Source organism: Aspergillus ochraceoroseus (genome assembly GCF_002846915.1).
Source record: "Aspergillus ochraceoroseus IBT 24754 chromosome Unknown P175scaffold_6, whole genome shotgun sequence".
In the NCBI taxonomy this organism is placed as follows: Eukaryota; Fungi; Ascomycota; class Eurotiomycetes; order Eurotiales; family Aspergillaceae; genus Aspergillus; species Aspergillus ochraceoroseus.
In genome coordinates this window covers 2,079,704-2,103,059 of record NW_024468481.1, presented here as the reverse complement: position 1 = coordinate 2,103,059, position 23,356 = coordinate 2,079,704, and the positions used below count along the sequence as shown (strand labels likewise).

At 44.3% G+C, this 23,356-nt stretch overlaps 10 protein-coding genes across 10 annotated transcripts; 5 read left to right on the top strand and 5 right to left on the bottom strand.

The window, feature by feature from the left end:
- Window positions 1-3,972: 3,972 nt before the first annotated feature.
- P175DRAFT_0559259 (uncharacterized protein) lies at window positions 3,973-4,459 on the top strand (the record flags this gene model as incomplete). The annotated part of the gene is made up of 3 exons (XM_040900904.1): window positions 3,973-4,059; window positions 4,162-4,237; window positions 4,292-4,459. 3 exons carry the CDS (start codon window positions 3,973-3,975, stop codon window positions 4,432-4,434), a joined length of 306 nt encoding a protein of 101 aa, XP_040751098.1. The 3' UTR covers window positions 4,435-4,459.
- An 85-nt stretch (window positions 4,460-4,544) lies between these two features.
- P175DRAFT_0517909 (alpha/beta fold hydrolase) lies at window positions 4,545-5,482 on the bottom strand (the record flags this gene model as incomplete). The annotated part of the gene is made up of 2 exons (XM_040899017.1): window positions 4,545-5,266; window positions 5,305-5,482. 2 exons carry the CDS (start codon window positions 5,480-5,482, stop codon window positions 4,545-4,547), a joined length of 900 nt encoding a protein of 299 aa, XP_040751097.1.
- A 1,010-nt stretch (window positions 5,483-6,492) lies between these two features.
- On the top strand, window positions 6,493-8,205 carry P175DRAFT_0525239 (zinc metalloprotease). Its single transcript, XM_040899408.1, has 4 exons — window positions 6,493-7,182; window positions 7,247-7,449; window positions 7,502-7,763; window positions 7,820-8,205. Exons 1-4 carry the CDS (start codon window positions 6,940-6,942, stop codon window positions 8,036-8,038), a joined length of 927 nt encoding a protein of 308 aa, XP_040751096.1. The 5' UTR covers window positions 6,493-6,939; the 3' UTR covers window positions 8,039-8,205.
- Window positions 8,206-9,191: 986 nt separating this feature from the next.
- Window positions 9,192-9,844, bottom strand: P175DRAFT_0503236 (DUF1993 domain-containing protein). Its single transcript, XM_040897583.1, has one exon. It carries the CDS (start codon window positions 9,815-9,817, stop codon window positions 9,305-9,307), a length of 513 nt encoding a protein of 170 aa, XP_040751095.1. The 5' UTR covers window positions 9,818-9,844; the 3' UTR covers window positions 9,192-9,304.
- Window positions 9,845-11,593: 1,749 nt separating this feature from the next.
- On the bottom strand, window positions 11,594-12,192 carry P175DRAFT_0534157 (uncharacterized protein; the record flags this gene model as incomplete). Its single annotated transcript, XM_040900112.1, has 4 exons — window positions 11,594-11,614; window positions 11,665-11,883; window positions 11,947-12,026; window positions 12,084-12,192. 4 exons carry the CDS (start codon window positions 12,190-12,192, stop codon window positions 11,594-11,596), a joined length of 429 nt encoding a protein of 142 aa, XP_040751094.1.
- A 1,391-nt stretch (window positions 12,193-13,583) lies between these two features.
- Window positions 13,584-14,788, top strand: P175DRAFT_0441020 (uncharacterized protein; the record flags this gene model as incomplete). The annotated part of the gene is made up of 3 exons (XM_040894055.1): window positions 13,584-14,106; window positions 14,155-14,272; window positions 14,323-14,788. The coding sequence occupies 3 exons, from the start codon at window positions 13,584-13,586 to the stop codon at window positions 14,786-14,788; spliced, it is 1,107 nt and encodes a 368-aa protein (XP_040751093.1).
- An 829-nt stretch (window positions 14,789-15,617) lies between these two features.
- On the top strand, window positions 15,618-17,654 carry P175DRAFT_0550293 (uncharacterized protein; the record flags this gene model as incomplete). Its single annotated transcript, XM_040900436.1, has 5 exons — window positions 15,618-15,657; window positions 15,678-15,930; window positions 15,982-16,219; window positions 16,264-16,741; window positions 16,789-17,654. The coding sequence occupies 5 exons, from the start codon at window positions 15,618-15,620 to the stop codon at window positions 17,310-17,312; spliced, it is 1,533 nt and encodes a 510-aa protein (XP_040751092.1). The 3' UTR covers window positions 17,313-17,654.
- P175DRAFT_0483408 (serine hydrolase domain-containing protein) lies at window positions 17,290-19,094 on the bottom strand. The gene is made up of 5 exons (XM_040895533.1): window positions 18,651-19,094; window positions 18,164-18,592; window positions 18,031-18,108; window positions 17,706-17,981; window positions 17,290-17,654 (listed from the first exon to the last, which is right to left on the bottom strand). The coding sequence occupies exons 1-5, from the start codon at window positions 19,048-19,050 to the stop codon at window positions 17,575-17,577; spliced, it is 1,263 nt and encodes a 420-aa protein (XP_040751091.1). The 5' UTR covers window positions 19,051-19,094; the 3' UTR covers window positions 17,290-17,574.
- A 145-nt stretch (window positions 19,095-19,239) lies between these two features.
- P175DRAFT_0462882 (FAD-binding oxidoreductase) lies at window positions 19,240-20,969 on the bottom strand. Its single transcript, XM_040894801.1, has 4 exons — window positions 20,481-20,969; window positions 20,303-20,426; window positions 19,371-20,231; window positions 19,240-19,286 (listed from the first exon to the last, which is right to left on the bottom strand). The coding sequence occupies exons 1-3, from the start codon at window positions 20,907-20,909 to the stop codon at window positions 19,408-19,410; spliced, it is 1,377 nt and encodes a 458-aa protein (XP_040751090.1). The 5' UTR covers window positions 20,910-20,969; the 3' UTR covers window positions 19,240-19,286; window positions 19,371-19,407.
- Window positions 20,970-21,460: 491 nt separating this feature from the next.
- P175DRAFT_0440894 (uncharacterized protein) lies at window positions 21,461-23,236 on the top strand (the record flags this gene model as incomplete). The annotated part of the gene is made up of 3 exons (XM_040894048.1): window positions 21,461-21,585; window positions 21,668-22,944; window positions 23,010-23,236. 3 exons carry the CDS (start codon window positions 21,461-21,463, stop codon window positions 23,234-23,236), a joined length of 1,629 nt encoding a protein of 542 aa, XP_040751089.1.
- Between the last annotated feature and the right edge of the window lie 120 nt (window positions 23,237-23,356).

Below are 23,356 nucleotides of genomic sequence, written 5' to 3'. Positions count from 1 at the left end.
AGTATAATAAGGTAATGCTTTATAATAAAAGTAATAACTTGGCTACTAATAACTTGCCTGCTATTAATTAGAATATTAAACCATACTATAAAGTATATTAATTATTAAAATTAAAGAAAAAGATATCCTAAAAACCATAACTATATATAATAAAATTATTATAATTTATATATATAAATCTTCAAGAAATTAAATTAATTAGAAAAGATAGTATTAAGTATATCCTACTAGTTCTAGATAATTATTCTAGATACCTTTTTGTATGATATTTAAAGGTAAAAAGTAAATCTTTAAAGGTATTAAAGAAAATATATAATAGTTAGCTAAATATAACTAGTATCTATATTAGAAGGGTTAGATTTAACTCTGCTCCTGAATTTAATAAGTATACTAGGTAAAGTAAGGATTTTGGTATTATATATGAACTAACACTACCATAAACCCTTAAGAAAAATAGTGCTATTGAATAGTTTAGTGGCTATATAATCTAGACTACCCGCATAATATGTATATAAGTAAAAATAGAGCTAACTATATGACTATATAGTATGGATATAATAGTCTATATTTTAAATAAGTTAGTTAGGAAAGGTAATAATAAAGAAAAGTTACTTATATAACTTTTTTATAAAGAATTAAATATCCTAATTAAAGATATTAATCTATAATATATTTATATATAGGAATACAAGGTATTTGTAAATATCTTATATAAAGATAGGATTAAAAGTATGAAAATATTACCTAGAGTAAAAATTAATTAACTAATTAGATATAATAGAGATTATATCTACAAGATATAGTATCTAGATATAAAGAAGATAATTTAGTTAAGGGATATAATATTTAATAAAGGTAATATTAATAGAATAGATAGAATATAACCATAACTTCCTAATAGACTAAAACTAAATAATAATAGTCTATCTAGAGTAACTATACCTATTAATATTAAAAGAGGAAGAATAACCTATAATAGTATATCTTAAAATAATATTATTTTCTAAACCTTACTATTAGTAAATAATAATAAGATTATTACAGGAAGAATTTAAATATTAATACCTAATCTAGCTCTACCTAAACCAAGCCTACCTGACCTAGAGGCAGGTATTAAACTCATCATACCAGAGCAGCCACCTATCTCTGGGGCTGCCCCTAGGACTATCTCCAAGACTACCAAGCTTATTATACTAGAGCAGACACCTGCCTCTAGGCCTGCCTCTAGGGCTATTTCTAAAACCATTACCAAGCAAAATAATCAAGTAATTAGTAAGGATATAGAAGAGATAGTAAGACCTAGTATAAAGGAATAATCTAGACAGGGTAGATATAAAGGGATAATTAACTATTTTACTATAGATAATCTATATACTAGTTAACCTATTTTTAAAAGGATACTAGTATTATAACTAATATAAAGATTTCTAAAGTTATTTACCTAATATAGGGAGATCTTACTAGTTTTAGAATCTTCTAAAGATAACTATACTCTAATAACTCTAGATATACTAAAAAGAAAGTATTTAAAGACTAGAAAATAGATTAAATTTAATATTAGAAATATAAAAATAATTAACCTAATAAAGGTATAGAATCCTGCTAGTAATAATACTAGTAGTAATATTACTACTCTACAGAGATCTTTAAGATCTATAAAGGGTTAATATTAAAGTATTTACTTTAAAGATAAGCAGGCAAAGTAATTATAGGAAGAGGAGGTAAAATAGGAATAATAATCTTAATTCTAATCTATATTACCTCTAAAAATACTTCTAGAAATGCCTTATCTACTAGGATCCTATCTAAAGCTAAAAGAATTACCTAATATAATTACTATAGTATTACTAGATCCTAGTAATTTTATACTAGAGATCAAGCCTATAAAGACTTATAAAGTTAGAATCCTATAAACCTATATTTAAGTAATAAAGTTACTATAAAAGGATTACTAGATATAAGTAATATAGAGTTAAATTAGCAAGCTTAAAGCTATTTAGACTTATAAATTTATATTATTACTAAAGGATATAAAGATCTTACTAGGAAAATAAATATATAACTTAAAATTAAATATAGATAATAATATATTATAATTCTATATAAGATAGGTTATGTGTAGAAACTTTTAAAAACTAGATATAGATTTTAATTAAGTTTACTCTCTAGTAGTAGTAGATACTTTAGTAAAGCTATTTTTAAGTATAATTACTTATTTTAATTTAAAATAAGCATAATTCAACATAGTAACTACCTATTTTAATATAATAATTAAGGATCAAAAAATCTATATATATTAATTAACTAGTTTTAATAAATAAGATAGTATAATATATCTACTACTCTAAGCCTTATATAAATTATAATAGTTAGTATTTCTTTAGTATGAGGAATTCTATAATATTTTAGTAAAAATTAGTATAAAGGTAATTAATAAAGATCTATACTTTTACTATAATCTAGATTAGTAGTTAATATTTATTATCTATATTAATAATATAATAATTACTAGCCCTGATAAAGTAAATATTTAATAATTTATAGATAAGCTAGAAAAATATTTTAAATTAAAATAACTAGGTAAACCTGTGTAATTCTTGGGATATAATATTTATAGACTACTTAATAATTTAATATTAATATTTTAACATATATATATTTAAAAGATACTTTATAAATAGAATTTCTATAGTCTTTAACTATATTATATACTAATAACTCTAGGATAGAAATTAACTAGAGAGATACTAGATACTAGTAATATTATTCTAAATACTATATATACCTCTATAGATAAAGATGATATTACCCATTACTAGAAGCTAATTAAATTATTAAATTAGATTACTATTTAGATCTAACCAGATATTTAATATATAATAATATAATTACTATAAAGAAATTATAATCCTAGTAAGTTAGATTATAATATAATTAAACAAGTTTTCTAATATTTAAAGAAGACCTTAGACTATATAATAGTTTTAGATTATTTAGATAATCTATTATATATATATATTAATACCTCCCATGTAGATTATAAAAATAAGAAGTTAATAAAAGACTTTATATTTTTCATATTTAGAGTACTAATTATATAGAGATTAGTAAAGTAATTACTAGTTATTCTAAATTTAATTATTACTAAATTTATTATATAGGATATAGTAATAAAACTAGCTATATAATTATAAAAGCTATATATAGCTATTAGACTAGAATAGTCTATAAAAGGTACCATACCTTTATATATTAATTCTACTAATACTATTATTTTAGTAAAGAAGCTAAACTATATATCTATATTTTACTAGATAGATATTTACTACTTCTTTATTAAAGAAGTAATTAAAAATAGTAGAATTTAGCTATAAATAGTTAGTAGAGAGGATAATATCACTAACAGGCTAATTAAGATACTACTAACTATAAAATTTAATAAATTCATCAAGAGGTTAGATTTTAGCAGGTTAAAGATAGACTCTAAATAGCTTCATATAATAGATATGTTACTAAAGGAGGTATATTAGAGTACTATACTTAGTAAATATAACCAGTACTACTATAAAGCAGTATTACTATAAAGAAGAAGATAGTAACACGTGACTACTTTATATATTTAAAGCTACTATTTCCTTCTAGATCTCCATGCTTCCTCCAAGCATCTCTCTATTTCCTAGTTAGACTAATTGAATCCATTTCGGTCAACTTTCTACCGTCATAGTTTGACGACCTCTCATCATATAATGTTGAGCACCAAGCAATAATACTGTATCAGGATAAGATGGTTGTCTTGACACCTTTTTAGCCGAACGGTACAGTTGACATATAATATGCTGTCAATCTCAGGGAAAGTACCATACTGCCTGGGCGCTGAAGAACCTCCAATTCGACCCTCTTCCGAAGATTAGGGCTGCATTCCAGCGATACGTCAAGGCGATGGTCAGCCGCTATAGGGACTCTCTCGCAATCATGGCCGAGACCTCACCAATTAGCCTCGTCGTGCAGCGGACGGTATGCGCAACCTTCATCGTAGCAGTGGTGGCTGTATCCTCGAGGGTATGATAGAGTGGATCGACTAAATAAGCACCTTCATCAAGAGACTGGATCCCTATCATCTTATCACTTGGGGTGGTGAAGGTGGCTTCAACTACGATCTAGAAGACTAGGCGTATACCGGCTCTGATAAAAAACAAGATCGTGGAGTGGGCGGATCAGTGCGTTGTTGAGGAATGTGGTCCTTTCTTTGGGGGTTTCAAACCATACTTCTGGCGGCTAACAAAATCAATAGGATGGCTTACCCCCAAAGCCCGTATTGAATACCTGAAAATGCAGACCATCACTTTGCATGAAAAGATGCCTGGTCTATACTGGCATACGGCTACTTGTATTCTTCATATTGTCCCATGTTATGCACCTATAGATGGCAATTGAAATCATGGACCGGAGCTTAGCATTTCCTTGAGATAATAATGCATCCCTATGCCTTAGTCCTAGTAGTCCGCAGAGTCTTTGTTCTTCTTCTGTATAGTCCAACCTTGATATTAAATGCTTTCTGTTGGCTGGTCCGACGTCTCCAGGATTTTCTCCCACACCCAGCGAATTTCATCTGCAAGAACATCTGGCCGGACTAAATGAACATTATGGCCACAGTCTGGTATTGGGATTAAATGGGCATTCGATGACAGCTGGAGTTGCTCTTCCTGAAGCATGCGATTGGTCGTGTCCCACCGATCCAGTAACTCGTGGAACGCCCGTCGTTGCTCTTGGGTGCCATTGCCTGCTTCCACTCCCTTTTCATAGATCCGCTCATAATCCTGTGCGCTGTTTGCACAAATCACACTGAGTGGCTTACTACCTAGCGCTTTGTTTCTATACTGTTCCTTTGCCTTCAGGGTTTCACAGACATCTACGTAAGTTGCGGCTTCGGCTCTGGTAGCGGCCACTGAATTGGATATCTCGATCGCGCGGGTGCGCCACTGTTCACGCGAAAGCTTGGAATTAGCCCTGAGGCCGGTGACGTCTGCATATTTCAAATCACCCATTACCGCGACAATGTTTGGATCATGGAGTCGGAAATATTCATGGGTTCGCTCTGTTGCAGCGTCGCATAGGACCATTCCTGCTACCTCATCGGCGTACAAGTGCAGGAACTCCCGAGCCACGATACCTCCATACGAGTGACCCATAAGCAATAGCGGAGGACTGATATCGGCCGCCTGTAGAGGCATACGTAGCTCCTCTGCTGCTCTCACGGCACTGGGGTCTGTGGGGGGGGGGGGGGGGGGGTAGATTGGCTCTGACCAAGACCGGAGCGATCATAGATCAGGATTCGCGAAAAGGAGGAAACGAGTGGTTCGAGTGCAACGTAGGACGAGGCCACATCCCCGGCGCCAGCAATAATCACCACGATTGGGTCGCCCGGTTGACGAACAGCACCGGTGATAGACATGTAAAGGCTGTGAGTCCCAATAGAGACCATGGTCGACCCTGTCTCGGTAGTCCAGCCATGCTGGGCCGAGGTTGGTTTCATAACTGGGGTTTTAGATAGCTAGCATTTAATCGATTGGGTGAGTATTAGACAAATATTCCGACTGGGTATGTACGGAGTAGGGAATTGTTTATTATCGACACTATTGTTGTTAGTAGGTGAATCATATCTGCCTGACACAAGGTGGGGATTCCAGTTGTGCGATGCTGCAGACGAGCCCGATTGGTTGACTTTTCTAACTGCTGCCAGAAGCGATTCTTTGCTGGTCGTGGACTGAAATAATTCTTGAATATATTTGGTCGATCCAGGATTTTGATATCTGCTATGGTGAGGTTCTGTTCGTGCTCAGCCATACTCCGACCCCAGGGCGACGAATCCAGCGAGAACGGGAAATACATATATTGTCAAACGATCTTCCCGGATTTACCCTTGGCCATATTGGGAGATTTGAACTTCTCCGGATATCAGTGGAGAAAAAGGTGGAAGGGTGGATGGGTGGATGGCTTAGCAGCTCTTCGTCTCTCTCCCAGCAATGACCCAAGCCTCGTATTCGGAAAAGTTTGAAGATGGAAGCAATTATCCTCTATCAGCTATTGGATATATCGTCCGGATTGGTACGTTATTGATTAAAGTTCTGAGACAAGCAGCAAAAGCTGTATCATGCCAAAGATTGTGGGTTAAAGTTGCCCAGTGAGGCCCAAAGGCGATGATAACTGTTCGACATGCAAAGGAACCGGTAATGAATTGCCTACAGTTACTCAGAATCCGGTCCGTCGTCTCCTCTGTCGCTACTAACAGGGCCCAACAGATCTTGATTAGGCCGAACGCAGGTCTCGGGCAGAGTTCTACCAACACAGCCTTTAGCGATCTGCCCCGGAGCCACTTCTGGACCGCAGGAGCACAGTACGAAGGCACTTTAGAGAGGAACCAACAATCGCTCACTGCTGCATGGTTGCAGTGCAGATAATCTGCGAATGAGGGTTTTGTGGAGCACCGCTAGCCACCTCGGCGTACCAGAGTAGGGTTATCAAGACAGGCGATCCTCTCGCCGGTTAAAAATAGACGGTGCATCACAAAAAAACTTCACAAGCCCCGATTCTTCCCTGAAGGCTCCTGGACTGACGCCAATCACTTGGCGTTTCTTTTGCTGCTATCCAACACGCCTTGGCCGTCTCGATCGACAGGGTCCATATTCCGTACGGGCAACTGCCTATCAGCTCTCCAACCTACGCTTCTCTTACAGGCTTCCATCTGCCCTGATCGGCCACAGGTCCGCATCTAACCCTGCACCACTCGGAGAACACACTGTCTCCAACTGGAAACAATGCAGAGTGTATTTCAAGATATAAAGGGGACGGTTTCCCAGCTCCGGGTTTCAATCATTCACCTCGCCTCTCACCCGGAATAACCTCACCACCCCCAAACCTCTTTCTAGACAACTCTACGCAATGCGTTTCCTTCCCATTCTTCTTGGGTTCGGCGCTCTCGTGTCTGCCCGGTGCGGCACCCACCAGCCCTCCGACGAGCTCAGATCCCGCCACAAGTCCTATCAGGAGCGCGAGGCTAGAGCCGGCTTCAAACCCGCATCTCGTGACGTGTTTCAGACCACCATTCAGACCTACATCCATGTCATCCAGACCGACACTAGTATGACCAATAGCACTTCTCTCCATGCTCAAATTCTCAAACAGGCGTGTATACCTTGCCCCATTCCAAGCGAGCTACGCCTGCGGGAAACGCTAATACTCTTCCCAGATTGATGTTCTCAACGAGGATTATGCGCCCACTGGATTTTCTTTCAATCTTGTCAACGTTTCCTACACCCGCAACAACGCCTGGACTTCAATTGAAGATGGCACCCCCATTGAGTGGGAGGTTAAGAGTAGCTTGCGCCGGGGAGGTTACACCGACCTGAACCTTTACGTGGGCACTATTGGTGGTAGCATTCTTGGTTATGCGTGAGTTTTCTGGCATCGGCCACGGGCCATTTGGTGCTAAATTGTCCCCCAGAACCTTCCCCAAGAACGATGCCACCCTTCAAGAGTTCAAGCTGGACGGAGTGGTGATTGATACTCTCTCTCTCCCCGGCGGCACGGCTCCTTACGACCTCGGAATTACTGCTGTTCATGAAATTGGCCACTGGCTGAACCTCTTTCACACCTTCCAACCCGGAAACGACGACATCAATGCTGAGCTCCCCGGCTGTCTTGGTTCTGGTGACTACATCCACGACACCCCCGCTGAGGCGTTCCCTAACTTTGGATGCCCCAAGGTGAGAGATTCCCGCGTTGCAACATGGCGCGCTTTTATACTAATCCCTTTTCGCAGCGCGTGGACACATGTACGGGTGTTAACGAGACTTCGAACCCCACTTCTGAGCCTGGTCCTGACCCCATCCACAACTTCATGGACTACTCTGATGACAAGTGTCTCAATCAATTTACCCCCGGCCAGGTTCTTCGTATGCAGAACTCTTGGGTCGATGAGCGTGTCTCGTACGCTCCTGCTATGGTTGGCCGCCGTGCTCGCCCCGGACTCAAATGGTAGATGATGAAAGGGACTCTGCATTTCTTTCCTCTTGCATTTCGTCGAGATTATGGGTAATAGAATGTGACATTATATATGAGGGTGATTGTAGCATAGTGGCTTGGATAGAGTATTGGGATAGTACAGAGACGATACCATTCTGTCAATATAATTTTCAATTTCATCAGAGATTATTGTGCCTCTTCGGGGAAAATCCACACTTCTGTTATACCCTACTGCACTCCTTTCTAGCCATGGGTCTGGATTGCCACGAAAAAGACAAGGGAAGAAGGGGATCGACAGTACCTCCCTGTAATAATTGTCACACTAGAGATTCGCCCTTCTCCACTTGCTTCACCGGTCAAAAGCTCGCAGCCTTGGAGGTAGTAATTCCACCGCATTAGCACCGATTCTTCCTACAGTTGGCTCTGGAGTACGAAGATCTCGTCTTGGGGACGGCCCATTCTAATCACAATAGCGTCGCGTTTGAGGTTGATGCAATAACTAACCAGGGTCTGAAGTTCGAAGGTTGCAACCGAACAAGACGAAGCCAATTTACGGCTCGGGTCTCAGTATGCAACGTCGTCGATTTACTCTGAGTATGTTTTATCGTACGCTCGGTATCTTTCCGGGCCCCTTTGCGTTTGCAACAGGCTAAATTGCGATCCGTTGTAAGTACTCCTCCAGTGAGGTCGCAAATCTCTGCCAGGATTGCCAACATTCTTCCACAGAGTCTCCGTTGGTCATGAAACGTGTAATTTCAATCTTGACCCTGGTAAGTGCGCATGCTTTCTCGTCTACCTCCAGGGACTATTATCGTATCATCTACGAACACAACTTGGTTTATCCCTTTCCCTGCTCCAATCCTGGACGTCGCGTAGAGACTAAACTTTAACTTTGCAGCCCTGTGCGTACGTATAGCGGCTCAGAGACAACTTGCCATTGGTTGGACAACTTTGGGATATTGATTTGAAATCCTAAAAGTCAGAAAGCTAGCGGCATGGTCGCAGCAGCCTTGCGATGGGTCTCGTTGGTCTTCCTTTCACCTACTGAGATTATGCTGACAGTCTGCTTTTTAATGGTCTCAATGAATTTTTGAACCGTACATGCATTAGGGCCCAGGCTCTGCTCTACGAAAAGCTTCTTTCACACGAATCAGTTTGTACGGAGGAAGGAGTAAGATGACTCTGATTCTTCATTTCTAAAGGAATTTCAACCTGTCCTATATACATGACCAGCAACCAAGCAGAATCTCATTCCTCCCAGCGATCCCTTAATTTCCCTGGATTAGGCGAGGAAGTTCCGAAGATAATCCTGCTTACCCAAAGGCACACCCTTGGAGCGCAGAATGCTGTACGCGGTGTTAATGTGGAAGTAGAAGTTGGGCAGGGCAAAGTTGACCGAGTACGATTCTGGCGTGAAGTCGAGCTCAAAAGGCCCAATCGGAGCCTTGAATGCGGTTTGCTCCTTGCCCACAAAGGCGCTGACCTCCACGACCTTCAGTTTCTGGATAGTCTCATCAATACTCTTGTAAAGGTCCTCAAAGGTCTTGTCGTTGTTTTCGACGGTGGGGAGCTCAGTGAATGTGGATCGGGCAACAGCCTTGAGCGTGGGCATGACGGCCGCGTACACCTGGAAGGTGAGTGGCCTCATGTCCTCATAGAGGCGGGCATTGAGGAGCTCATCCGCCGGGATGCCATTTTCTTTGGCGTAGTCTTCACCGAGCTTCAGGATAGCGGCCAGGGTTTGGAGGCCCTTGATGAAGGTGGGGATGGTGAAGTCGTAGACCGGTGAAGACATCGTGAATCAAGAACGAAGGCGGGCTGTGATTGGTAAGAGCGAGCGTTCTTGGGAGCTATGGAACCAGTCCCAAGTCTGGAAGCGCTTCTTTCTTTTATATTTGAATATTTTCTGCCCTCTAATAATATAGTTAGTCAGTTAAGCTGTCATTATTAATCTGCATTCCATGGAGTTCCACCACACCCACGCCTCTCATGGACTAACCACGTAACCAACCATTTCGTGATGACATGATTTGTCGGACATCCGTGGTAGTCAACTAACTAACTAGTTAGCTACTAACCGCAAGTCCGGTTATCTCCAGAGGTACTCCGTACAGAAAAGCTTATATTTGTTCTTTGCAGACCTTGATTTATAATCTCTGGTCTCAATCAGTTGCACCTTTGCATGCATACCGAAAAAAGCAGTGAGGAGGAGATTCAGGCAGTGCTTGGTGGACAAACTTGACCGGACGTCTGGCGTTATATTCCCGGCCTTATTTGCCAAAACACTGGGAGGTCCTCGAATAAGATGTATGGCCGGGTTAAAGAGTCAGAAACCTGAAGTACAAGCTTCACCTTTTACACACTCTTCATGCATTGTTATGTTGTAACCAAGTCAACCAAATTTGACTACTCGGTAGTCCTCCATGGATGAAAGCAGAAAATACTATAAAAAAAAAGAAGATTACATACAACAGTCAGGATTCGCATGTGGTCACCCACCATACTACTAACTGACCGGCAAGTGGCTTGAGTACGGCTGAGCGGACGGGAAGCCCTATTTTCCACTTCCTATGGTCGTATGTATCAGAATACTCTGATGGCTGGCTTATAGAGCATCAACATTCTTGAAGTCAAGCAGTGAGAGCAAAATGAAATGCCCACTATGCAGTACTCATCTTGGCCAACCAGAATGAAATGTGATGTATCATAAGCCAACGAGTCATTTACACATTGACTTAGTACGGAGTAGTCAAATCCCGTCAAATCCCCTAATAGTTCGCCTGGTTCTGTTCCTCTGACTATGGTCAACTAAGTCGTTTACAAGTATAACCTCTGTAACTTCTGTCTGGAATTGGTTATTTTTTTCGTCCCAATATCGCCTGATAAAAGATGTACTCCTTCCTGCCTGGCATTGGTATACAAGATATCAAGGGATATGGGACAAGTGGAATGGCCACATTGATCCCAAATACTCAAGCAATCATCATATTTCCTGTGTTTTGATACATTCACTCTGCTATATAAGTTCCTTGTTGCTTTATGCAAGTGCTATTCAAACCGTCTCTTGTAAACTAATGAAGTATGAAATACCGTACTGTTGAAAAATATCAAAAATTGGTGTAATACACCATCCCTAGCTGGACATTCCTGGGGTTACGCATCCTGTCGAGCTGCATTAAACATACTGTGAGTCTGTGATTCTCATTCCAAGCCTGGCCAGAAAGGCCGTGCACGGGGGCTATACGTTGCTCAAAGGTTGCAAGAGACAATCTGAATGGCGAGGAATGGAGATTAGGAACTTAGATACCTTACATTTTGTGGATATGATTGTACAGGACAACTGTTAGCTGTGATTGACTGGACACTCGCATCTTACCATCACCTACCTGTAATAGGACACTGGACATCCGCTTCTGGTCCTTGACGCCATATTAATTAGGTTGAAGTCTATTTGGTGGAAGATGCGACTAGAGTTTACCCCAATTGCTATCAGGGAGAGCTAATTAACTTTGTTAGAAAGAAATCTTAAATGGATATCATGAAGCTGAACTGAAGCGATTCTCCAGGCATTCTATGTCTGACTTTTGGCCTGCTGCAATTGATGAGTTTCACTTCTAGGTCGACCACTATGAGAACCCTAACCCTAATATTTTCAGCAGTGGCGCCGATATCATGCAGCATGCAAGTCAGAAAATAAGTCTCATCGGTAAATTCCCACTCGGGGACCAGATAGCATTTCATGGCAATGCCGTAGTGATAGACTCTCGTGCTGTGGTGATAGGTAAGGGTAGGTAGGTGGTCGCGGGCATATGCTTGGAATTCTGCGCGCCAAAGGCGTATCTGGGACCGGTGTTGAAGAGACTGGAAATGCAACGAGTGGCTGCTTTTCCTGCATTCCAGCCGAACTCCTTGACAGGATCAAACGTAGTGCTCATATTGAATACGACAGAACGGGGTGAATTGCAAGAAGTAATAAAATTCCTCGTCCCAGTTATGGCTCACGACTTCGCTGAGTTAGAACGGGTGTTTAACCCACAAAAATGATGATGATATCAATACACCTCCACGAGCTGGTGGCTCTTCGGCCCTCATTATGTCATATTTGGCGAGCTCCTTCGTCTCAGGCGAATTTACTATCAAACTCAATCTAACACCCGGCGATCTAGCCATTGCCCTTTCGTTCGAGTTAAGCTTTCAACCTGACACCTGAGTTATAGTACCAGCCACATGCCCCAATTATACTCCGTAAAGTGTAGAAGAGATGAAAGAAGCTCAATGAATTGCGATTCAAACAAAACGTAACGCAGAAGCATGCTGATATTGAAAGCTTTAGAATTAATAACCTGGTTATGGGCCAGAAATCCCTGACTATTGAGAATCTCCGAGGCCAACCCTTGGGATACTCCCACTGTGACTTTGAGACGAGGGTTGGGACCCCGTTTAATTTATTGATTCATATTCTAGATGACTGCTCATCCAGGCTTGGAGAGTACGAGACCCTTCGAGACTGGAACTATCCCCAGAATAAAAGGATCCTTGCTCTCTTTGAGGACAGGAGTGGTTGATGTCAGCGGTGCCTAGGTATTTGTATTGGTGAGACATTGTCTTCAATAGGTGGTGGCATATACATAACTAGCATCCGCTCCAGTTGCTATTCATCCCCCTTTTCCTCCTTCACCTTGCACGCTGCTCTCTCCCCTATTTTCGTGACGTCCTGTTATTCTCAATGACGAGCAGGTTCTCTCCATTCGGGGGGCTATTCCTACGTAGGTTGGATTTTCAAGGTGCAACATGTTGCGGTGCGAACCGATAGAACTTGCCCAGAGGGAAAGTACCAGTATCCTCTATAGGAGGGGCATGCTGCGTATTCCGTATAGAAAAGCGGGATTATCAAATCCTCCAGCGTTCGGATCAATAGTCTTTTTGATAGCAGGCACTTTCCCCACCGATTGGATGGCCTTGTCAGCGAATGCCTGGACTGTTACTGTTACGTACATGGCTTTGCTAGTCCATAAGTGGTGCAATGTCACTCTCCGCTAATGATGACTTGCCGAAGCCATAAGCTTCTAAATTCATGTCTATCTTAATGTTTTATATGACTCTAGGAACGGAGGGGCGGGAGGCACAGGCGCCACAATCGAATTGCACACTCGGCCTGGCAAATCCGTGGTGATCTCGGCGATAATACACCTATATCGGAAAGGTCCAGGATTGCCCAACATAATACCCTTGTTGCAAAGCCACTTGATTTCAAGGTCTATATTGGATACGGCCCGGGATCAAGGAAACGCCAATGGCTCTTAGGTCCACCCAGGAATATGGAAAGCAGTTTATCAAAGTCTTTGGGTTCAACCTTTGTGCATCACTGGGTAATAAGAGTATATTAAATTACGTCTGGGGATCCCTCAAGGCCAACCCTTACTTATGGGATCCGCCGCCAGATTCCGTCTGAAAGCTTTCTCTCGGAAGGGCAACGAACTAAATAAAATACCTTCATTGCGGCCGCTTTGGTTTCCCTTTCCAGTATTTTGTTATGCTCCATTTGTTTCCATGTTTATATCATGTCTGTCTCGGTTCGTGGTTGGGAGATATTAGCAATTTCCTGGCCTCTGTTCAGTTTGTGTGCCACTCTTATTGCTCTCCGGATCTGGGTGCGCATCAAGGTATTGCGATCCTACGGATGGGATGATGTTTTTATTTCTCTTGCTCTGATGTTTGCTGCAGGAAACACCGTCCTGATGACCATCAGCATCTACTATGGCACTGGGCAGCATGCAAGTGATTTGAGCAAATACCAGCTTATTGTCTCGTCGAAGTATAACTGGCTCTCGCACGGGTTCCATGTTATGTCTACCACCTGCGGGGAAATATCTGTGGCCTTTTTCCTTTCGCGCATTATCAACAAGGCAAAGCATCATAAACCGGTCATCTACATCGGGATTTTCCTCCTGACGATAGTCAATCTAGGCTGTATATTTACGATGTATGGCCAATGTACACCAACGGCGAGGTTGTGGAACCCAGAGGTGGACGGGTCTTGTTGGAAGCCCGAGGTGCAACGAGACTACGAGTTTTTCCAGGGCTGTAAGTGCACCTTTTACAGAACAGGCATTGATGCTGACTCTTCCTGAGCATTCTCGGCTGCCTCTGACTTCGTTCTTGCGGTTTATCCTCTCTTTATGATCTGGAACCTACAAATGGCTGTGAAAGTCAAAGTCGGCCTGGGAATTGTTTTGTCCTTGGGTTTCATGTAAGGTGTTCGGGATGATAGTGCTGGCTGATGGTAATTGACTTGGATAGCGTGATGATTGCCGCAATAGTCAAGACCGTACACTTGGCTTTGCTCTCCAGACAGACCGATTATCCCTGGAATATAGTCAACCTCATTATCTGGATCACTGTCGAACAGTATCTTATCATTATCGCCGCCTGCATCTCGACTATAACGCCTTTATTCAACATAACGGTGCGGCAACGGTCTGCCAAACGCAACACGCACATGAGCCACCGAGGAGTCCAGAGTCGAAGTCGGCAGTCACGCAGACCACACCGCTACGGGACCTTCACGAGCATTACGGATGATAACCATGAATATCCACCTTCCGGGGCGTGTTTGGAAAGAGGTAACCACGATTGTGAGACCCCAGGCCCTACGATTCTGGGAAGCGAGAATAACAGAGGAATCCTGATGACAACGGAAATCAATGTGGAGACGGAATCAGGCCACGGAATTGTAATGCAGATGCTAGATGAACAAAGAGCCTGATTGTAGAATTTTTCTGAGCTATATCTTGCGCTCTATCCTTTATTCTGTGATACATATATCCATTCCTGTTACACAACACCATATGAAAGTAGATCGGGGCTGGATGTCGCAATCGGGGCAAGAAATATCCCAGTTCGCGCTAGGAAGACCCTCCTCCTATCACCCTTAGCAACCTGGACGACATCCCTGCCGCTTGCTATATCCCCTTCCGGCGTTGTATCCCGCGTTGCATCCTATTCCTTTCGGGAGATGCGCATAAAGTGGATGCTTGGAAGTTGTACTTCGACTCCGAGCGTCTTGGTCGCAAAGCTTATACGTACTAATCGGCTAGTGTATTGGCTCCTAGAAGGTCTTGCATTTATTCTAGACCTAGTTTCTAACAGGTGAAACCTGTCTCTGGCGTTACTGGACGAGGAACCTGCCAAGGCGGGATATTTTCACCTGGCTTCCTCGTATCCTGGCGGTTCGGATGACGACCGGAGATAGCTAAGTAAATAGTGCATTGGAGATGACGGGCTGCCTCACTTCCGAGCAGCTCCTAAGCGGCCTCTGTGATATGCGCTCGTGTTATGCTTATTACTCCGTACTCCGTAGGACTCGAGGAAACTTGTTGCCGCGCAGATCCCCGCCTAAATGACCATCATATATATCCTTGTGCGGATTTACCAACACCATGATCCCACTCGTAATCTAGTAGTCTATTAGTTACTTATTGCGGTCTGTGGGACTGTGGATCCTCTCCTACTGCGCTCTTTCTCGTTTCTTTTTAGCATATTACTTTTGGCTCCACGCTGTCTCCTATACTACCCTGTTATTCCGGTACCTATGGATGTCGAGAAAAGCCCTCCCACGTCCGCGGGATGCGTGTCGTATGGAAGCCAAGTTCAAGAACCTGTTGACCTTGAAGTCCTTGGGGAGCGGGAAGGCTATGTGCTCAATCAGTCCCTTGCGCAGCAACAGAACCTAAAAACCACTCAGGATGGGAAGACAGTGCTGATTCCACAGCCGAGTGATTCCCCGAATGATCCCCTAAACTGGCCCTCATTCCGAAAACATGTGGTTCTTTTGGTGATTTCAGCTACTGCCTTCCTGCCAGATTATGGCAGTGCAACGGGTGCTGTCACTCTTATACCTCAGGCTGCGTACTTTTCTCTACGCCAAAACGTTGAATGCAATGTAACTGACCAATCCAGTGCTTGGGGAATGACTGAAAACCACGTCAACCACTCCCAGGTTGGGAACATTTTTATGTTAGGGGCTGCGGGTCTCTTAGTTGTATCCCTCTCTGCATACTTCGGGCGCTACCCTGTGCTTTTCTGGTTTGTTGTGCTTGCTCTGGCGACTGCCATCTGGTGTGCTGCCGCTCAATCATTCGAATCGTTTATGGCCGCTCGTATATTAAATGGCTTCTTCTCCACGGTGGCCCAAGGGGTAAGTCGCCCATTTGACCTGGATGCCCTCGCTAACTAACCCAGGGCGGACTCATGTTCATTAAAGATATGTTCTTCTTTCACGAACAGGCCCGCAAAATCAATATCTGGTCCGGCTTCATTGTGCTCTCGCCTTATATGGGCCCACTATTTGCAGCATTTATCGTCAACACCCAAATCTGGCAGTGGGCCTTTGGTGTTTATAGTATTGAGACAGGTCTGTGTTTGATCGCAATCATCCTCCTGGTGGACGAAACCTACTATGATCGAAAAAACCACGAGTTCGAGTTGGTGCCTAATGCCCCTCGCTGGAAGCGTATGCTGGGTATACAGCAGCGACAGACAAAATACATCAAGAACACAGTACTCGATGCCGCGATGCGACCTATAACAGTCATTTTAAAGCCAGTGGTATTTTGGGCTACGCTATACTATCTCCTCACCTTTGCCTGGGTGGTCGGCATCAACACCACTCTTTCTATCTTCCTAACCCCCCTATATGGATTTGGTCCAAAACAGATCGGTAAGCGCCCTGCGAATCTCCACGTTCTCCATGTCTGATAGATCTAGGCTTCTTCTACTTTACTCCGGTAGTCGCTGCGGCCCTGGGGGAGATAGCCGGTCATTGGCTCCACGATATGATCGCAGCTAATGCCGCACGCCGTAACAATGGCCATCTCGAGCCCGAAGCCCGGCTAATCGCTACCTGGTTCGCAACGCCGTTCATGGTCGCAGGCTTGATTCTGCTTGGATTTGCCCTGGAGGACGGATACCACTATATGCTTACCTCTCTGGGATGGGGGTTGTACGTATTTGGCATCATGATTGTCACAGTTGCAGTCAATTCTTATGTTCTAGACAGCTACCCAGAAGCCAGTGGCGAGGTTGCAGCTTGGATTAACTTTGGTCGGACGGCAGGGGGATTCATCGTCAGTTACTTCATGGTTGAGTGGGACAATAAACAAGGTGCGAAGAGGCAGTTTGGAACGATGACGGGGATTCTCATCTTTGCATTCCTGACGGTTCTTCTATTGGGCCGTGTTGGGAAAGGGTTAAGAAGATGGGCTGGACCCGTCAATTTTAAGACTGCATGAGTTGGATACATGGTGGGTTGAGCTCGAGAGCTGAGTACTGTTTAAGGGCCAGGGGTCATGTTCCGGATTCATGGAGAATAAATGGATTCCGCAAGTCCTTCAAAGATGGAAAAAGAGTGGCATCGATCATCATGAAGCTATACGCTTACCACTACCTTTTTGCTCTCCTCAGATGGGTCGATAATCTGGACTTGAAGAACGCTAAAGCTACTATAGCATCAAAGGTGCACTATTTGCTATCCCCTTATACATCCATCTCCTATCACCCACACAACGGTTTCAACCCAAGGCTTGCATAAATCTCCTCCTCTACCTCATGGTAGAGTCTAGTAACTTCAAAGTCTGCTTCTTGGTTAACGAGCGTTATCAGTGTATGGAACCCAAGGAACTCACCTCCATCGGGCATAACCTGCGCAGCCAAAATCATTGCGACTCCGTTCTCTCGGTCCACAAACCAGTGAACATTCGCTAGGCCTTCCCACCATGCCGAGCGCATTGGCCTTCCAGTGGGACTTACATCATGGCTTAGTGCGAAGGTAAGTCCCCATCCATCGCTTGGGTTCCCAGGCTTCGGTATCACCGGACGCGCATTCGCGAGGCTCGGTTTTGCACTTGGGACGAATTCATTATGAAAAAGTGGGAATTCAGGGATTTGATCCGTGAACATTTCTGGGCTACTTTAGCATCGGAATATGGCATATGAGTCTTGAAATCATACCTTCCACTGTTTCCGGCCTAAGGAGTCGGGCATGTGTCTTGGGGGACTTTCCGTTGTTGAGGAGAACAGCGAGGATCGCTTTTTCCAGTTAGATAAAAGCAGACATACGAATCGGATGACTGGGATGACATACTGGCATAATCTGGCGCTGTCCCGAAGCACCCGCATCCGCCCATACAGAATGAATTCCTCGGGTCGTATTGACTCGACAGCAGGGGGTATCGCAGAATATGATCAACGACGGTGAGTGATCCATCTGGCCCGCGATGGTGCAGGTAGGCAAGTCGGGATATCATGTCTGGGCTTGGGAAGAAGGAAGTATTGTTGATTTCGAGGGGGTTGAATATGAAGCGTTGGAAGTAGTCTTCAAGGGAAATCTTCGCCACACGCTCGATGACCACGCCAACCCAGTCAATTCCAACACCGTACTGCACACCCGTTCCCGGCTGAAAGACCAGCGGGCGGTATAATATATCGTCCCTGCGCCCAGAGAAATCATCAAGGCCAACGGGTTGTGACCATTCACACAGCTCGAAACTGTTCATGGCATAGCTGAAGCCGGCTAGATGACATGTTCAGTCAACAAGAAGCCGTCGCATCATGCCGCAGGTGGTACTTACAGGTATGTGTGAGGAGCATTCGAAGCGTGATATACTTTTCCTGATCCACTAAACTGAATCCCCCGCTCTCATTTTTCTGCAATACTTTTAGCTCCCGAAGCTCGGGAGCAATTTGGTGGAGTTGCTCAGCATCGTCGAGACTGAGCTTTCCCTGTTCGACGAGTTGCATAGACGCAATCCCCGTCAGAAGCTTTGTGCACGATGCCAGCCAGAATACTGAATTAAAATCCATAGGCTGACTGCCACCCAACTTGGTAGACCCGGAAGTGTGGGAAAATATCGGATCCCCGTTCCTGTCTACGGCAATGCACACGACTCCAGCGATCCTGGGATTAGGGCCAGTGCATGCATCGTTGATCTTTAACAAGGCATTCTCTAGGATTAGTGACTCTTTGGCCATTTTTATGTTTGCAGACCCGCGTGGTTAGGAACGTTGAGGAAATTATGCGGACAGTTGACACAGGAGGTGAAAAATCGGCTAGGTACGGCAAGCTATTAGGAGGAACCCGAAAATATAAGTATTTGATTAGATTTTACTATTATACATATTTTATTTATATAAAAGGAATTTTATATAGATTTCTGAGTTGTTGAGATCCAAAATTATATTATAACTACTAGTAAATCATTGAACCCCTAGTATTCTGTCAGTCGAACTAATTATATATATATGTAGTACAACCTCGATTGATACGCGGGTAGAATGAGGATAGTACTTACCTGGCGAATATCTGTAGTCTGCAATAACGCTGCCAATCTATAATTTCCATTCATGCGCGTTGTCAAGCCCATGGATTCCCGACAAGTCGCCTGGATCGAGATATCCACAGATCCTACCAGTGGGATCCCATTTACGGCGAATGTCCATCAGTCGACGGCCATTGCTATCTGCCCAGTACCGAGTTTTGCGTTCCTGGAAATCCGAATCTCCTAGATAGGCCCCAACAGACTTGCGTTCGACCTTCTTCATCACATCGCGTACCCACTGTTGACACCGTACATCATCGTTCTCTTCTTCCCAGACCGTATAGAGAGCAAAGTAATGATCGGATTGCATGCTAAGGGCCATATCCGGCAATTGCCTTTGGCTACAGGGGTTCATCGCATACCAGAGGGCGAACGCCTTTCGGTGAGGGAGGGTGGTAAACGCCTCTTCTAGCACCTTGGGGACATCTGCATTGTTTTCGATATATGCGTTCTCTGCGCAGTATCGGTGCTTCTCCGGGCTTGCATTAGCCTGCTTCACGTACTGGTTCTCTAGACTGTCTTCCTGGCAGAACCACTCTTCGATTGCGCCTTCTGGCCGGGACTGATGAGCGGGCGCCAGAGCCTTTTCTGCCTCCTCCACTGTAGATTTCATCGTGACTAGTAGAATGAATAGGCATATTTCATCCCGGCCTTCTGGGTATAAGCCAACAGCAACAATTTCCGTGTCGCGATCGAAGCCAGGGGTTATTGATATGATCCAGCGAAATGCCTCGTAGTACTGATCAAGGGTGTAGAGATATGCGGACGATCTGAACCCTTTCTCGGGGTATGTCATGAGGTCCAGATGGTAGTCAGTAACCACGGCAGGGAATCCTATCACATGGTTAGCGAAAAAGCAATACCTTCGCCATATTGTCCGCCGGCCTGTGAATATAATTATATACCTGGTCCCGCTCCTCTGGCAGCCCAATAAAGGTCTGCATTTTGGTGTTGATTACAATGAAGTATCTCGCCATTTGCAGTCACCACATCGACTCCTTTGACTCGTTCACAGGCCCAACCCCATCCCTGTAGTATAGGGCGTTAGTAATGTAGCGGATAGGGTTCCATGCGCAGGCCTACCCGGCAATTCCAGCCCATTCCTCCCTGTAGGAGAAACCCCCCAAGTCCTACATCAGGACAATGTCCTCCCGGGAACATGAGCCCGTATTCTTGAACCAATTTTCCGTTGACTTCTCTTCCCGTCATGCTGGGAGAGGCGCGGGCAATTCTTTTCTCCGGATCGACTTCTAGGTGTTTATAATTGCCTAGGTCAATGAGGATCGACTCATCCCGGACACTCCAGGCTGCCCAGGAGTGGCCACCAGAGCGTACGGCCACTCGACATTTCTTCTCGGCCGCCAGTTTAATGGCTTTTACTACATCTTCCGCGCGGGTAGCTTTGACTACTGCCAATGGATACCTTCGTGGGCGACGGTGATTGAAGACACGTCCGATGCGCGCCTCTTCATAGACAGCTGGATCTGCGGAGTCTCTCCAGATGATTTGCATCTTGTTGCGTCGTTTTCTTTCTAACTGTATCGGAATTGCGAATTGTGGGAAGTGTGTACGATCGAGCTCAAGGACCGGTAACGGATCAGAGCTCTATCTCTCCACATTGTCACTTTTTATCGTTTGTATCTTTCCTCGCCTACGACAGCCAATACCCCACAATTACGTTGCTATGGCATATGCAGCTGTAGCCTGTAGGTGGGGCCGAGAATACGGGGAAGCATCTGTATGCGGAGCCGATAAACCGGGGAGCCGAAAAAGGCGGGGAAGGGTAACCAGTCTTCAATCATCACGATTGGAACCTTTATGGCAGAAGTTGCAAGGTTCAATTCCAATTGAAAGGGTCGGTAATCGAGAACCTCGTATTCCGTGGCGTTTGAAGCCATGGATGGTATCTCATTGCTATTGCGCTGTCCCGACTAGAAAGTAGTCGGAGGGAAGAAAGCACGGCCCTGCTTCAGCATTGAAATAGGGGGCATATCCTTTGGTACCTCAAGGCTTCTGCAAGCTTTTCCAAAACTCTCGCCAAAACTAACACTACTGCCAGAAATATGGGTCCTACCCAGGATGGAAAAGCAGAGCGTATGCTCGGTGACCTGCGTCTTCGACATGAGGAAACGAATGATATTATACTCATTCCTAAGCCATCAAATGACCCAAATGACCCCCTGAATTGGTAATCACTGTCGGCTCCTACTCCTTCCTCACTTACCCTGAGTGAACCTGCAGCTTATGACTAACTGGGATATTGTGTGCAGGTCTCGTCCATTCCGATACTACATCGCCATTGTGGTTTGTCTGGCTGTCTTCTTCTGCAACTTCCTCGCTGCCGGACCCACAGTTGCTATTGTAGAAACGACCATTGACTTTACCGGCCCTATGGGACCGGATTTCTCCGCTCATATATCCAAAATTGCCTTCTTTTATAGTACTACCTCGCTTTGTCAAGGTCTAGGAATGCTATTATGGATGCCGCTGATCATCAAGTACGGGCGCCGCCCTATATATGTGTTCTCCTTCATTCTCTACCTGGGTACTGGTCTCTGGTGCGCGTTTGGGCGCGACTACGGCGTCGAGCTGGCGGGGCGCATCGTGATGGGGTTTGCTGCGGGGGCGGGGGAATGCCTGGGCCCTCTTACCATCGCGGATTTGTTCTTTCTACATGAACGTGGAGCGATTATGGCAATGTATACGGCAGCTCTGTCCATGGGAGTTGCCGCAGGAATCATCATCGATGGGCTGATCACCATCTCCCATGACTGGCGCTACATCTACTACGTTGCGTCTGCGCTGATCGGAGGCGTTACCCTCTTGGTCTTCTTCACCTTTCCGGAGACAATGTTTGATCGGCGCGTTGCGTTCCAAGCGGAGCAGGTTACGGTGAATCAACCAAGAAACCCGGGTATCTCAGATACCGCTAAGACCTCATCAGAGCACAGCGAGTTGGGTCAAGGGCAATTCCGGGTACTGCCAAAGAAGCAGGGCTATCTCCAGTCATTGGCTATTTTCAGTGGTGTCCATACCTCTGAATCACTGTTCCGGGTGTTTATTAGACCCATTATTCTTATTGGTCTTCCCTCGGTTCTATGGACCTCACTTGTCTTTGCTGTCACGATCGGATTCCTAGTCGCGATTACCTCGAACTTTGCAACTGCTTTCTCACAGACATATGGGTTCTCAGCTTGGCAGTCCGGCCTTTGCTTTATCTCTAGCATGATTGGGTCCTTCGTGGGCATTGCCTTTGGAGGCCATTTGTCCGATTGGCTTGCAGACTGGTTCACCCGTCGCAATGGCGGTATTCGCGAACCAGAAATGCGTTTGCCTGCCATCGCAATCGGAGGTTTATGTGCTCCCGTCTCCCTCATATTGTACGGGGTGGGAATTCAATGCAAGACCCATTGGATGCTCCCCACCGTCGGCCTGGGTTTGCTGAATTTCGCCATCGTTCAGGTGACTAACGTGACAATGGTGTACGTGATTGATAGCTATCGACCCGCCGTAGGTGAAGTCACAGTCTCTATTTTGGCATTCAAGGGTAAGTCGCATCTCCCTTTCTGTGCTCAGGAAGTTGAGCCCTTGCTAACGAATATTACAAAAAAGCCGCTTTCGGATTCCTTCTTTCGTTCTATACGAACCCGTGGATTGACCTTGAGGGCTATATCGCGGCCTTCGGAGAGATGGCTTGTATTTCCGGGGTCGTCATTTTGTTTTCTATCCCATTCTACTTCTGGGGCAAGCCCTTGCGATATCTAACGTGGAAGTGGCGGTTGATGGAAAAATATGCGCACTGGGATATGGACCGGGATGTAGGAGAGTACGACATGTAAAAACCCTTGGAAGAATAATGGTATCGTGTGGGATATTGAACTCGTACCAGGCCTTTTCTTGTGGTCACTATGATGTCTTGGGTTAGAGTTCTACCTGCTTTCTATCCAATGAAGAAAAAT

Excerpts from the sequence above, each read along its gene's own strand:
- P175DRAFT_0462882 (XM_040894801.1), bottom strand. The coding sequence starts at position 20,909 with ATGCAAATCATCTGGAGAGACTCCGCAGATCCAGCTGTCTATGAAGAG. Across the intron at positions 20,427-20,480 it reads GAATGGGCTGGAATTGCCGG|GGATGGGGTTGGGCCTGTGA; the intron begins GTAGGCCTGCGC and ends CCTATACTACAG. Across the intron at positions 20,232-20,302 it reads TGCCAGAGGAGCGGGACCAG|GATTCCCTGCCGTGGTTACT; the intron begins GTATATAATTAT and ends ACCATGTGATAG.
- P175DRAFT_0483408 (XM_040895533.1), bottom strand. The coding sequence starts at position 19,050 with ATGGCCAAAGAGTCACTAATCCTAGAGAATGCCTTGTTAAAGATCAAC. Across the intron at positions 18,593-18,650 it reads AATGCTCCTCACACATACCT|CCGGCTTCAGCTATGCCATG; the intron begins GTAAGTACCACC and ends CATGTCATCTAG. Across the intron at positions 17,655-17,705 it reads GCAGGTTATGCCCGATGGAG|ACTTTGAAGTTACTAGACTC; the intron begins GTGAGTTCCTTG and ends ACCAAGAAGCAG.
- P175DRAFT_0525239 (XM_040899408.1), top strand. The coding sequence starts at position 6,940 with ATGCGTTTCCTTCCCATTCTTCTTGGGTTCGGCGCTCTCGTGTCTGCC. Across the intron at positions 7,450-7,501 it reads GGTAGCATTCTTGGTTATGC|AACCTTCCCCAAGAACGATG; the intron begins GTGAGTTTTCTG and ends ATTGTCCCCCAG. Across the intron at positions 7,764-7,819 it reads CTAACTTTGGATGCCCCAAG|CGCGTGGACACATGTACGGG; the intron begins GTGAGAGATTCC and ends CCCTTTTCGCAG.
- P175DRAFT_0503236 (XM_040897583.1), bottom strand. The coding sequence starts at position 9,817 with ATGTCTTCACCGGTCTACGACTTCACCATCCCCACCTTCATCAAGGGC.